This window comes from Eupeodes corollae, chromosome 2 (genome assembly GCF_945859685.1).
Source record: "Eupeodes corollae chromosome 2, idEupCoro1.1, whole genome shotgun sequence".
Lineage (NCBI taxonomy): Eukaryota > Metazoa > Arthropoda > Insecta > Diptera > Syrphidae > Eupeodes > Eupeodes corollae.
Genome location: NC_079148.1, coordinates 61,952,193 through 61,965,618, shown reverse-complemented (window position 1 = coordinate 61,965,618; position 13,426 = coordinate 61,952,193). Strand labels below are relative to the sequence as shown.

The 13,426-nt window shown below is 35.4% G+C and overlaps 1 protein-coding gene across 1 annotated transcript; it reads right to left on the bottom strand.

Annotated features, from left to right (window-relative positions):
* Positions 1–7,105: 7,105 nt before the first annotated feature.
* On the bottom strand, positions 7,106–8,053 carry LOC129945812 (NADH dehydrogenase [ubiquinone] 1 beta subcomplex subunit 8, mitochondrial). Its single transcript, XM_056055740.1, has 3 exons — positions 7,894–8,053; positions 7,478–7,710; positions 7,106–7,418 (listed from the first exon to the last, which is right to left on the bottom strand). Exons 1-3 carry the CDS (start codon positions 7,979–7,981, stop codon positions 7,200–7,202), a joined length of 540 nt encoding a protein of 179 aa, XP_055911715.1. The 5' UTR covers positions 7,982–8,053; the 3' UTR covers positions 7,106–7,199.
* Between the last annotated feature and the right edge of the window lie 5,373 nt (positions 8,054–13,426).

Sequence of the window (13,426 nt, the reverse complement as noted above, 5' to 3'; positions counted from 1 at the left end):
ATTTCCAGACTTAAGAAACTGAATCAACATTCAACTCCAAATATACGACCCAACAAGTGTTTTCCAAGTATCAGGAGCGTGAACTCGTGGAATACTTTAAAAGGTGTTCTGCTCAAACTTTTGTATTTTCGTATTCAATAGCTCGAAATTTTGCTTTTGAATATGCAACAAAAAATAATATTACAGTTCATGGTTAGTCGAAAAAGAAGCTTATATCGGGTTCGTGGACTTCTCAAAAGAAACCCTGATATTTCCTTGCGCAGGCCCGAAAATATAAGCTTAGCAAGATTAAGAGGCTTTAATAAACTTCGGTGGAGGAATTCTTTACAAATTTAAAAAGACTTCGAAAAGCATCAATTTGAACCAAAAAGTATTTTTAATTTGGATGAAACTGGTATTTCAACGGGCTTAGCCCCTCCAAAGGTAAGACAATCTTTTAAAAACAATATTTTGAAATTGTTGACCCAAAACTAAAATTTAGGTAATATCAGAAAAAGGGAAACGCTCTGTAAGCGAGGTGTCATTCGCAGAGAGGAGGACTCTTGTTACAGTTGTAGGGATTGTTAATGCTGCTGGTTGGGCTCTACCTCCAGTGTATGTCTTCCCCAGGATCAGATTTAAGGATGAATTTATTAAAGACGTTCACAGCAACTGTATTGGTCTTTTGAGCAAAAATGGATGGATAGTCGGAGAACCGTTTATTCACGAATTAAAGCACATCCAGAATTTTACCAACTGAGAAGAGAAACCTATTCTTATTATTTTGGACAACCATTTATCACACTATGGACTGGAAGGTATAGACTTTTGTCGAGAAAATGGAATTGAGCTCTTGTCTTTTCCATCTCATTGCTCTCATAAGCTGCAACCACTGGACGTTTCCATATTTGGCCCATTCAAAAGCTATTGCAAATTTTTTTTAATGAGTTTCAAGTGAATAACCCAGGTAAACTGATATCAATTTACGATATTGCTCGATTGACAAAAGTTCCTTTTCAAAGAGCTTTTTGTCCTGAAAATATTAAAAAGGGAATTAAGGCCACAGGGATATACCCTTTTAACAGCTTAATTTTTTAAGATTCTGAATATTGTACGGCTACAGTTCCTTCTGAACGGCAAATTGAACCACAAATTATGCAAGAAGACATTCAAAGGACTCACCAAGAGATAAGAACGGTTCAAATCACTCCCCATGAAATAAGACCAGTTCCAAAAATTCCCACACCAAAATCCATATATAGAATAAATACAGAGTCTACACTGAGACCCCTTAAAAGAACAGAATCATTGAACTAAAGCGCAAACAAGAAAAAAAAAATCATATAAGAAATAGAAGATTACAAAAATCGAAAAAAAGATGAAAGCGTAGATACAAGAAGTTTCTGATTTAGATTTAAAAAATGAGAACGAGTTTCATTTTTACGTAGATTTTTTCCGTAAAAAACCGAACAGTTGGCAATTTTTTAAGCCCCTCTTTGAAGATATATCTCTTGTCTTTAGAAGTGATTTCGATTTGAAGCTGCCATTGCCAGAACACCCAGCTGGATCATCAAGATATTCTAATCTAATTTTTTTCAAAAAAGTTGACATGAACCTGTACAACGTTCAATAAATTACTTTTTACCGGAGATTACTACGCAAAAATGATTCAATACTCTCACCTAAAAGTTATTGATACTTTGTGATCTTAGTTGATACGTATGTATAATCGTATAAAAGATGAATGTGTATAGTACCTTATTTAACTTTTATGTTTTTAGATATGAGATTGATTTATTTAAATAAATAAAAAAAAATGTGCGATAACCGAGGAAAAAAAAATATTTTTTTTCTACATTCTGTATCATCGACATGTGCGTCGAATGTGCCCCATGAGTACGACGAAAGTGCCCCACCTACGGGGCACTTTCGACATTTTGAAGTAGTTGTTTAACATATCTGTTTTAAACTCCTAGGTTTGAGTAAAATCTTCAAGCTTTGTGATTTCCTTGAGTAAAATTGTTTAAGTTTCAAATAAAACAAAAACCTCGTTCAAAAATGCATTTTTAAACAAGTTTTAAGGAATTTATAGAAAATCTGTCGCATGTGCCCCACCCTACCCTACCTTACTAAATAAAACAAGAGATTTTTAATCCGCAACACCTGCGTTTTTTTGTTTATTTTTCTTATAAATTTTCAGCTTTACACACAATTGTTACCATCCTTCATTCAATTAAAAAAAAATCAATGTTACGCAACGTGTTGTAAGAAAGACCCCCTCCTCCCCTGTAACGCATCGTAACGTTTTACGAGACCCCCTCCCCCAAAATTGCGTTTCGTATTACTTGAACGCTCCCTTTAATGGAAAGTTAGTCACGAAAAATTTCTCTAAATATCAAGCCAAGTCTACTTCTGTCAAAATGACAGCTGAACTTTATTACCCTATGGCTTCTTTAAATCTCAGACAGATAGAGTATCCGGATACCTTTTTGTTAGCGTTTTACATGTTAAATAACAGCTGTTAATTGGTTTCATCTTTTTTGTATTTGTTGGTAAACAAAAAGATACAAAATGTAAGTTTAAGGTGTATTTAAGAATGTTCTGTACATAAAAGACGATGAAGAAGCTATTTGCCCCCAATTTTAGAAGACAATTATGATCTATTTTTTTAAACTTCAAGATTATCTCTTATTTATTAAATTGTTACACACCTATCAATTCATCATCGTCCCACAAATCGTTTGGATTATCCATTTATTGTTTTATCTTACAACAATTTGGTTAGAAGCTTAAATGTTTCTTATTATTGTCTACAAAAGTATTATCAGGAAAGCTACAAGTCCTTCACTACTCACATTTTGTATTGTTTGGAAATATGTCTCATTTCTTTTCCAATTTTACAAGGATCCCTTTTACACAAAACCTCAAATGGAATTGTGCAGAAAATAAATAAATCATAGAGAAATAATGTTTAGCTTAACAAATATGATCAATTGTCATTTTGACATAAGTTGACTTGACTTGATTATAAGGGAGATTTTTAGTGACTAACCTTCCAGTCGACTTTCCATTAAAGTTGCCTTAATTGAACGGCAATTTTTTGGCAGCTGACCAATCAGATACTTGTCTTACTCTCAAGTCCCTAAAGTCGTCTGAACCTGCTCAATGTTTTTGGTAGTTTTTGTACTATGAACTGAAGGTAGAGTTTTGTGAATTAAACTTCTGAATTTGAAATTCATGACACTCGAAAGCAGTTGACTGGAAATGAGGTCTCCCAATGTTCTTGAAGCCGCCCAATACACGATTGCAAGATCTTCCTATTTTGGTTGTAGCATCCAATTAGATGATAGTTGCCAATTTTCTATCAAGTAAATATTGTCTTTTATGTGGTTGGTTGATTTTATCTAGATTTTAGACAATTTTTGGTAGAAAAGTTGCGTGGCAATAGCCGACAATTTTGTATCTTCCACTAAATAATAGTCTGTTTACACTTTTGGAAAACTTTAGAAAACAATAGAATTGGTAGACTCATTAGAAGACAATTTTCATGATAGGGAAAAGAGAATATGCAAATTTATTTTAGAAGTGAAAACAGCAGGAACATTTAAAAATACAAAATATAAAAAAGTGTAACAATAATGAAGCAATCCTTTTCAACCTCATTTTGCATAACTTCTTTTTTCTTATTTTGTCAGTGACTTCCTATTTATTTTAATTTTCATAATTTTCAATCCAATAAGCTTTTGTTGTTCTTTCCTCTTTAAAAACTTTGCAAGTTAAAAATTGAATGGTGGAGTTGGAAAGAACATAATCCAGTTAGTGAAAATATAAAAATTGTGTTTTTAGACGAGACAGATAAAATTGGGTGTTTACGTGGTTGGTAGAACAAATGTTCGTGAAAAATCTGCCAATATTGAAAGATCTTTCTTTTTGCTTTATTTGCCATCAACAGAATACATTTTGCCGATCACAATTCTTTGACGTTAGCGTTAGGCAAAAAGGACTTAGGTCAGAAAATGTTCACACAGACCCGATGAATTTAAGGCGTTAATATCCAAACAAATACGAATTTTTCCGTCCTATTTTGAAATTCTGTATTACAAAAAAAAAAACATGCAACAGAGTCAGGACACCAGAAGAGGTATAGTTGTTTTCATAAAAATAGCAGTGCTCTCCAAATAAAACAAAAAGGCCTTCAATATCAACGTTATAATATATTTCATTAAACTTCTAATAACAAAGTGAAATATTTTTGTTTCATAATAACAGAAAATAAGTATTTTTACCATTAGCTTTGTCGCAGTAATTGAGCGGGACACTCCATAGCGGAGTGTTGTTTTGGATCATAGTTTTGTTGGTATACCCAAACCAAAGGCATTTCCTCTTCAGCATAGGGTAACATAACCTCCTCGAGAATTTTCACATACTCGGTTGCATCCTTTATACCCCCCATGGGATAAGTAGACCAGACCCCGTAGCAAGCCCATAAGCAAGCCCATATCATAATTTTTCCTCCACCATGCTTCACTGTTTTTATAGAGTACCGTGGATCGTATGCTGCATTTTAGGGTCTTCTCCCATATTTTCGACTAACCTCGGACCCAAAAAGGACGACTTTGTTTTCATCGCTCCACAGAACATTAATCCATTCCTCTTTTGCCTGATCTCTATGTGCTTTAACAAACTCCATTCTCTTTGCCACATGCCTTTTCGTCACGAATGATACCTTGCGTAAACTTCGGGCTGGTAACTTCGCATATAAAAGACGTATTCGTATTGTAACAGCGCTAACAGACAGTTGAAGTCCATTTCTTATTTTCCTAGAGCCTATGGAAGGGTTCTGTTTTGCTAACTGAACAATTTTTCTGTCAGTTATTTCAGTAGCCATCCTTTTTGGGAATCGCGTTTTCGGTTTATTTTACCATTTTAAGACGTTAATGACCATTTTTGCTGAGCAGCCTAGGATGTCTTGAATATTTTAGTAGGTTTTTCCCTCCAAACGCAGTTTTCGAATTTCTTCGGTGCAGTGTCTTGACCGTCTCATTGTTTATTTTTGAGCTAATATTTATTAATTTTTTATATGCCAGTATGTTACAAATACTTAAAACTTTATGTAGTAAAATATTCACTTAACGAAAAATAAAAAAAAGAAATAATTTTTACCACTTTTTAATTATAAAATCAAAAGCACTGCTATTTTTCTGAACACTCTATATCCAGAGTGTTCACCGGGAAAACTAGGGAAAACATTCAAGCTAAAAGTCTCTAATATGAAAACTAAAGACCGTTAGATGCAAGTAACATGGTAATTTTTTTTTGTAAGAATTTCCGTTATTTAAATAATTGACAATCTAATTAAATGTTATTTTTATGAACACAACTGTACATATAAAGTTTTAAGTTGACAACACTTTTTTTTACTATGGTGGCCATTTTGTCTGCTGTCAAGTGATTTGAATTGAAGCCTTCGAGTTAGGACTTAAACAAGATTTCCGTTGGTCCCAATTCATAAAAAAGAATTTTTTTTAGCGATGAAGCTCACTTTTGTTTAAAAATAAAACGGCCTTACTTGAAGTGATGATAATCCTCAAGTGTTTGTTGAGCTACGGTTTCAATAAAAGGGTACAACATGAAACAGCTCGTGCCACAACTGATTTATTGAAGAAAATTGAATAGTTTCACGTTACAAACCCATGATCGTGAGATTTAAAGCCTCTTGACTACTTTCAGAGGGGATATTTGAAGTTGCTAGTCTACGCCAATATAAGCCTGAAGTGATTGAACACTTGAATGACAGCTCTCGTCGAGTTATACGGCCGCAAATGTTGGGAAAAGTAATCCAAGTATTGCCACAAAAAAAGTAAAATTCATGTCAATTTAAAAAAAGAAACCAACGATAATAATGTCTTTATTGCATTCAAAAGTTCCACGCTTTTAAAATCACACTATACTAAGGTAATTAATCTTTTTTTTCACTTCTTATGCTAAAAATTAGTTGGAAATGTCATTTTTAGCCCTTAGAAATAATGTTTAGCAGTCGTCCACTGCATTTCAAGTGTCATTTGAAATGAATCACTTACGTTTACCAACAGAGAATTAAAGGGCCAATTAACCTAACTTTTTATAATTTTTTCTTCTGCCGTTATATCATAAATGTAAAGGCTAAAAAAAACAAATAAGGGACAATTTTCTAGGCAATTCAATTTCCTACCAAAAAGTCTGAACCAAGTCACTTAAATTCATAATTGCCGAGATTTTAAAACTTATTGCTAACCTAGATTCAACCACTAATTTTTTGAAAAATATCAATCTTAGTTCAATCCTGGGACACCCCAAAAAAAAAATAATTTGTTAACATTTAAAGCTGGCCATACCCTTTAGCCCCAATCAAATTTTGTCCACTAGATTACTTATTTCTAGAAATCCAATTGTGATGGAACATAAAAATCCGAATCTCTTCAAATTACTTCAATGACAAATATCAAAAAGTGTCGGTCTTAATTTATGAATAACCGGCTAAGCAAATATTTTTTAAAGATCTTGAAAGGTATGAAGTTGGATGCGCTTCGAAATAAAATTCTTTTTTTATTTTTATCTGGCAACATTTACATGGATCCATTTTCGTAATTCGGTAATCGGTTTATGCCGTGGCTATTGTGTTTTTTGGTTTCGTATTTTTGTGTCGTGTTTTGTGATTCGTAATACGGGCCCGGTAGTTTTAAATTCCTTAATTCAGTTTTAATTGTAATGAAAATTAGTTTTTTTTACAAAACTAGTGCAAAATTGCTTTAATCCACAGCGAAAGATTAAGATTTTAAACTAAATTTATACATAAAAGTGATGTGCACAGCAAAGTGATAACGGTAACGGTTCTTTATTTCCTGTTGTGTACTAAGGGTATTGCGTCGACATCTCGCTCGGAAGACTTTTCATTTTTAAAACAAAAATGAATACTAGAAGAAGATGCTTCCCCAAATAATGTGTTTAAATCATGAATTTCACCGAAACCAAGCCGTGTTTTTGAATTTTCAAACACTTTGTTTTCTACGACAAACAAGGTAAGTCAAATTACTTAATAAACCAAAGACCAAAAATGTCTTAAAACATATTTTTAAAAAATATAACATAATTTTCCCAATTTGATCAACAAATCATTAATTGCCATCTTCTTTATTTATTTCATAAATTATCGCTACTAAATTGCAAAATCATAATTTTCATTAGTTATTCGGCTCGAAAGTATAATGTACTTTGCCCTTTCCAGGGTACTGCTTGGGCAGAACTGGTCGGAACATTTTCTTGTCTTCCAACCAGTAATACAGAACAAAGCAGCCTGTCATAAATCCAAAGAAACTGGCAAAGTATTGCCAATTCTCCAAACGTGTTTTTTCAGGTTGACTGTAACGATCCTCACCAATCAAATCGATTTGGGCATGAACCTAAAAAAGACCAATATGAATTTAAACCGGGTTAAAAATCAAAGTAATTATAACTTTACCGGTTCATTGAAGTTCCTTTTGTGTTCGGGATAATCATATGGATAGTAATTATCCTTAGCCTCAACACCTAGCCCATTGGGACCTTCTGGCAAATGAGGGTAGTCACCATAGTACAGACCTTCATCTGCATAGGGGCGATATTCCTCTGGTAGCAGATTATATTTTTTGGCTGCTGCTTCACGTTCTTCTTGGGTTTTTGGGAATGGACCTGGTTTGAAATCCTTGTTCCAATCTTAAATAAAATAAACGAATTCTAATCAAATATTTGGGAAGAATTATGAGAACAAGTGTTGAAATGTCAGTCGGATAAATGGTGATGTGATGAGTGTGGATTACGTAAAGAAGCAGTGTAAATAATTTCAGCAGACTTCCATCGATTAATTAAGTTTAATTGACATAGATTCAGTTTACTTACGGGAAGCAGTTCTGGAGGCAGTGAAAAGAATTGAAGAATTCTTTGAAATTTGTTGGGCAAGTTGAAGCCCTTTAATTAAGCTGGCCATCGTCGCAAGATTTTTCGAACAACTTTAATTTTTTGGAAAATTATCTTTCAGCTGTCATTATTCAAACGTCATTTAAGTGTCAAGTTGTTAGATTTTATTTTCTTCGGGTTGGTGCATCTGATTTAGGAGGGAAACAAATGTTGGTGTGTCTTAAGTGGGATACACAATGAGGTGTGTAACTGAGGCGCGTATTTGAATTCCTACACAAATCCGATTTTAAGTTTAAATAAATAAATAATAAATTTAATAAATGAGAACTAGGGTCTAGTCACTTTCAACTCTCAACCATTCCGGTGTGGGTGAATGGGTACTACTTTGAAGTTTAAATCTGTTTAAATGTTGGATGTCGTTGATGTGCAGTGGATAAAGTGTATACAACTGTATATTTTGAGATTTAAAAAATTCAAATAAAGTACAATAACAATTTATAGGAATAATACATAAACCCTCCGCAGTAGGACCACCGACTATAAAAGTTAATGTGAAATTCCGCTGTGCATAGAGATTTCACTTTTACTCGATTTTTAGATGATTTACATGTGAGATGGAGGGAAAGGATATTCACTTCTGCATTATGGGAAATTCCTATAATACAGAAGTGAAGATTATAGTAAAGAAAAACATGTTCATCTTTATTACACCATCTTTGTATGTATCAGTGCTGCCACATTGGTTGAAGTGTAACAAAATCTCTACATTTCTTTTTAATTTTTAAATTGTGTTATTATGTCACACCTTTTTTCAAGGATTCCATTTAAATTTCCTTTTAATTGTAATGTTCATGCACCAATTTGCATTATTTGCCTTAAATTAGTGAGATACTTTTTTAAATTTCAAAGCGTTTTTAATATAAAAAGAATGATAAATACCTTCTAGTTATAATTTTGAAATACTATGGAAACCGTGCAGTCCTTTTACGATTTTCTTACTATTTTGTAGGGTGTTTATTTTTTTCGTTACGCATTTGTGAAGGCTTGCGGCAACAATGTACTGCCAGAAAGTTATAGGGTCTTATAAGAATTAAAAAAGAGTTACGACTGGTGTATTGTCTATCACTTTCGGGTTTTGATTTGAATTTCCTTATAATTTATTTCAATTTTTTTCTAATTGAAATACGTTTGTGTTTTTCCAAAGAGCTGACGAGTCAATTAAGCAGGTTTTATTTGTCCTATACATTTTTGTAGTAACTCCTAATCAACTACATTTTCATTACTCATAAGAAAAACACTTGAAGTTTTCAACGATTTCCAACTCTAGACTTAACCGACCTTAGATTTTCTCAACTCTAAAAATCTCATAGTAGGTCTCTTGATTCCAAGGGATGTCTTGTGATATAAATGGGAGCCCTTGAAATTTTAAGAAATGCCAAGGTAGGCCTTGAAACTTCAAGGTGGTGCTACAGTCCTATGTGAACTAGGGCCTCACTAAACAAACGTCTCCATCTATAACTCGGTCCCTAGCTAGATGTCTCCAGTTTTGCGCTCCAAGTTGGGTGAGGTCACCTTCCACTTGTGCGCGCCACCTGATCCGCGGTCCTTCTCTACTGCGCTGTCCTGTGGGTGTGGATTCGAAGACTTTCCAGGCCGGAGCATTAGTTTCCAGGCGCTCTACGTGACCCAGCCATCTTAATCGTTGGACTTTTACTCTTCTGGCTAAGTCTACGTCGCTGTACAGCCCGTACAGTTCGTCGTTCTATCTTCTCCTCCACTCCCCTTCGATGCATACGGGACCGTAGATCACACGAAGAACATTTCTCTCGAAGCGACCCAAGGTGCTTTCATCGGCTTTTGTCATAGTCCATGCTTCTGTCGATGGTGTCGTTTTGACCAAGACGTCGGTGTTGCATGTCCTTTCTTGACGACAGCATGTACTTTGTTTTGCCCTCATTAACCGTTAAACCCATTTTTACATCACGCTGTGTTCTTCCGATTATGTCAATTTCATCAGCATATGCTAGTAATTGGACAGACTTTTGAAAGATAGTGCCTCTAGTGTTGACGTGTGAGCTCTGCACTATTTTTTCAAGCACGATGTTAAAAAAATCACATAACAGCGCATTACCTTGTCTAAAACCTTTTTTGACATCGAAAGGTTCTGTTAAGTTGTTTCCAACCTTTATGGAGCAGCGTGAATTCTCCATGGTCATCCTGCACAAACGGACGAGTTTTGTCAAAACTAGACATGGCTCTATATAGCTCGTCCCTGTAGATGCTGTCGTATGCGGCCTTGAAATCGATGTCGATTTGGTGTTCTTGGGTTTTTTCCAGGATCTGCCATAATGTGAATATTTGATCAAATGTGGACTTTCCTGGTCTAAAACCACACTGATAAGGACCTATCAGTTTGTTGACGATGGGCATTAGACGTTCACATATTACGGCAGAGAAGATTTTGTAGGCGATGTTAAGTAGACTGATTCCTCTAGTTGGGTCTCCTTTTTTCAGGATCGGGCAAACAATACTGAGGTTCCATTCATCGGGCATGCTTTCTTCCGACAGATAAGTTGGTGCATGCTCCTGACCAACTTATCTCCAGCTGCTTTAAAGAGCTCGGCATTCAAGCCATCCGTCCAGCGTCTTTATTAGACTTCAGCTTAGACTTCGTCTAAGTCGGGAGGACGGGATTGTTGGCTTTCGTCGTCTATGTTGAATGGATCATCCTGTCTGACAGCGGAATTTAGTTCGTCGTCGCCGTAATACAGTCTGCAGAAGTGGTCCTTCCATATCCTCAGCATTGACTGCGGTTCCACTATGATGTTTCCACTTTCGTCTTTGCAGCCTTTGGTTCTAGGTTTATGTACCTGTGAATTTTGTTTTACCTGCTCATAAAACTTTCAAACTTCATTCCTGCTTGTTAAACCTTTCAACATCTTCGACCGCACGCTTCTCATACCCTATCTTTTTACTCCTGAGAAGTCGGCGTTCCTTTCACCGCTTCTGCTCATAGAGCTCATGAGCAGCTCTCGTCCTTTTATACAGCACCGCTTTGCGTGTCTGTTGTTTAGCTGCATTTGATTGGCGATATTCCTTATCAATCCAGGGGTTCCTTGATGGTGGCTGCTAGAAACCCAGCACATCAGAGGCGGCATCTCTGATTGCATCTTGGCAATGTTGCCACTGGTGTTCGATACATTGTGTTGGCGGCAGAGAACTTTGAGAGATTTTACTTGTAACTCGGTCGGAGAAGGATTTGGCGATTTCTGGCGATTTTAGCCGTTCGACGTTCTATCTTCTCCCAGCATCTTCCTGTTTTGCCTGTGGTCTGGAAACCCGAAGTGCTAGTCGATGTTAGCTTCTCGAAAAGTTCGTACATCCATGATGCTGGAAGCGTGTCTGGCGTCTATCGCAATATGGTCAATCTGGTTGACGGTAGATTGGTCTGGAGAAGTCTAAGTTCCTTTGTGGATGCTTACTGGCTACCATGACGTTTCGCTCCGCAGCAAAATCTATGAGCCTGAATCCGTTGTCGGATGTGTTGTTGTGCAGGCTGTTCTTCCCGATTATTTCACCAAAGATGTCTTCCCTACCTAGCTTGGCATTAAAATAACCCAGGACTAATCAGGCTAATGTTGCCGAATTCAACCTTGATGCGTATGGTTATGAGGCCCTTATTGATGCACCTTTAGCTCAAGACTTCTTGCCTAAGTCTGGATCCAATGACGAAGCCGCATGCAAATAAGCGCTGTTGGTTTTCGTGGTAGCAGTCATCATAGTAAATATCGCAGTTTTTCATCCTCTTTTTGCACGGCCCATTCCATCGTATTTCCTGGATGGCGGTGATGTCTGCTTTATAGCGGTCAAGAGCCTTCGCTAATTCTTCGGCCGCACGTGGTCTGTTAAGGGGCCTAACATTCCACGTGGATATCTATTATTATCAAAGTGTTCAAATTTAAATGGAGATCTGAAGTTTCTAAGAGGTTTTAAAATATAAAGTGAGGTTAGGATATTGAAAATGGGGGGTGGTTGCTAAAATTTCAAAGGATGGTTGGAGATTCCAAGGTGGGTTTAAACATATCAACTCAAGTCTAGAGATTCCAAGGCAGGTCTTGAAATATCAGGGAAGGTCCTACAATATAAAGAGAGGTCTGGAGATTCCAAGGGAGGTCTTAAAATATCAACTTAAATTTGTAGATTACAAAATGCATTTTAAAATAACAACTCAGGTCTTGAAATTTCAAGGGAGGTCTGGAGATTCCAAAGCCTGTATTAAAATATAAGAGGAGGTCTGTACATTTCAAAGGAGGTTTGTAGATTACAAGGAGGGTTTTAAAATACCAAGTCAGGTCCTGAAATTTCAGGGAAATACCGGAGATTTAAAGAGAGGTCTTCATAGTATAATAGGAGGCACCAAATTTTATTTTCATGTATTTGTAATATACGCACCATTATATCAAATCCAACCTTCTGGCAGTTTTTTTTTTCTTTTAGCTGCGGTCGTGGGTGAGCGTTTGAAATTGGTAATTTTTCTGATTTTGAGTTCGAAATGATAAATACATCAACAAATTAACTATTTCAGTTTTACAATGTTATCCTCCATTTTCCAGCCACATTAAAATGGAAAAAGATTTATGCCTGAGTCATGCCAGAGGTCTTGGGTTAGATCCCTGCCTGTGCTCCCTAAAGTTTTATTCACGGGTACTGCCTCTTGCGAGGAATTGAAAAATTCTGCAAGATTAATTCTTGTCATGAAAAAGTGCTTTCTCAAATCAGCCGCTTGGATTCGGCATATAAATTGTAGGTCCCCTACATCCCTGACAACAGTACTAGCACACAGGAATAGTTGAAAGTTGTAAGTCACTAGACCCTAGTTGTCAACGGACTGTTAAGCCACCCAATTTTTTTTTAATTCTTCTATTTGGCAAAAAAAAAATGGAGTTAATGGATGTAAAAATTTGTTCCATATCAATTTTAAATAAATTCTGTGATCGTATGAAAAGTATCCTCCTTATCAAACTCCTTTCAATTTTCATTTCTTTGTAACTTTGTATTTTGAAGTAAAATTTCCTTTCTGAAATTTCGTTTTCAAATCTCTTTTAAATTTGTATCTCGTTTATCTCATTAAAAATTTTTCGCCTCTTTTTCTACCTACATCTTCAAATTCAACTAAAACTTTTCAGTATGCATTCTTCCCACTAGAGCTTTTGAATAAATTGTGTTACTCTTCAAATTACATCTCATAAAACCCATTAATAAATCCTAAATTCGCGAAGGTTGAACCTAAAGCTTAAAATCTTAACATGTTTTATATAAAACGCATGTAAAACAAACAACAACATTCAAAGTCAATTAAAAGGTTTTGAAAAATATTTAAGTAACGCTTATCCCATATAAGTGTTTGATTACTATTATAACCTAGAAGCTATGATTTTAATTACCCTAATGCCTTTCCAATTAGCTTAATTAAAATGAAAAAAATATCTTAAAAGTCAATTATTTTTACTTTGAT

Coding starts and splice junctions, on each gene's coding strand:
- LOC129945812 (XM_056055740.1), bottom strand. CDS start 7,981: ATGGCCAGCTTAATTAAAGGGCTTCAACTTGCCCAACAAATTTCAAAG. Junction 7,711..7,893: donor TGCCTCCAGAACTGCTTCCC/GTAAGTAAACTG, acceptor ATTTTATTTAAG/ATTGGAACAAGGATTTCAAA. Junction 7,419..7,477: donor AAAGGAACTTCAATGAACCG/GTAAAGTTATAA, acceptor GGTCTTTTTTAG/GTTCATGCCCAAATCGATTT.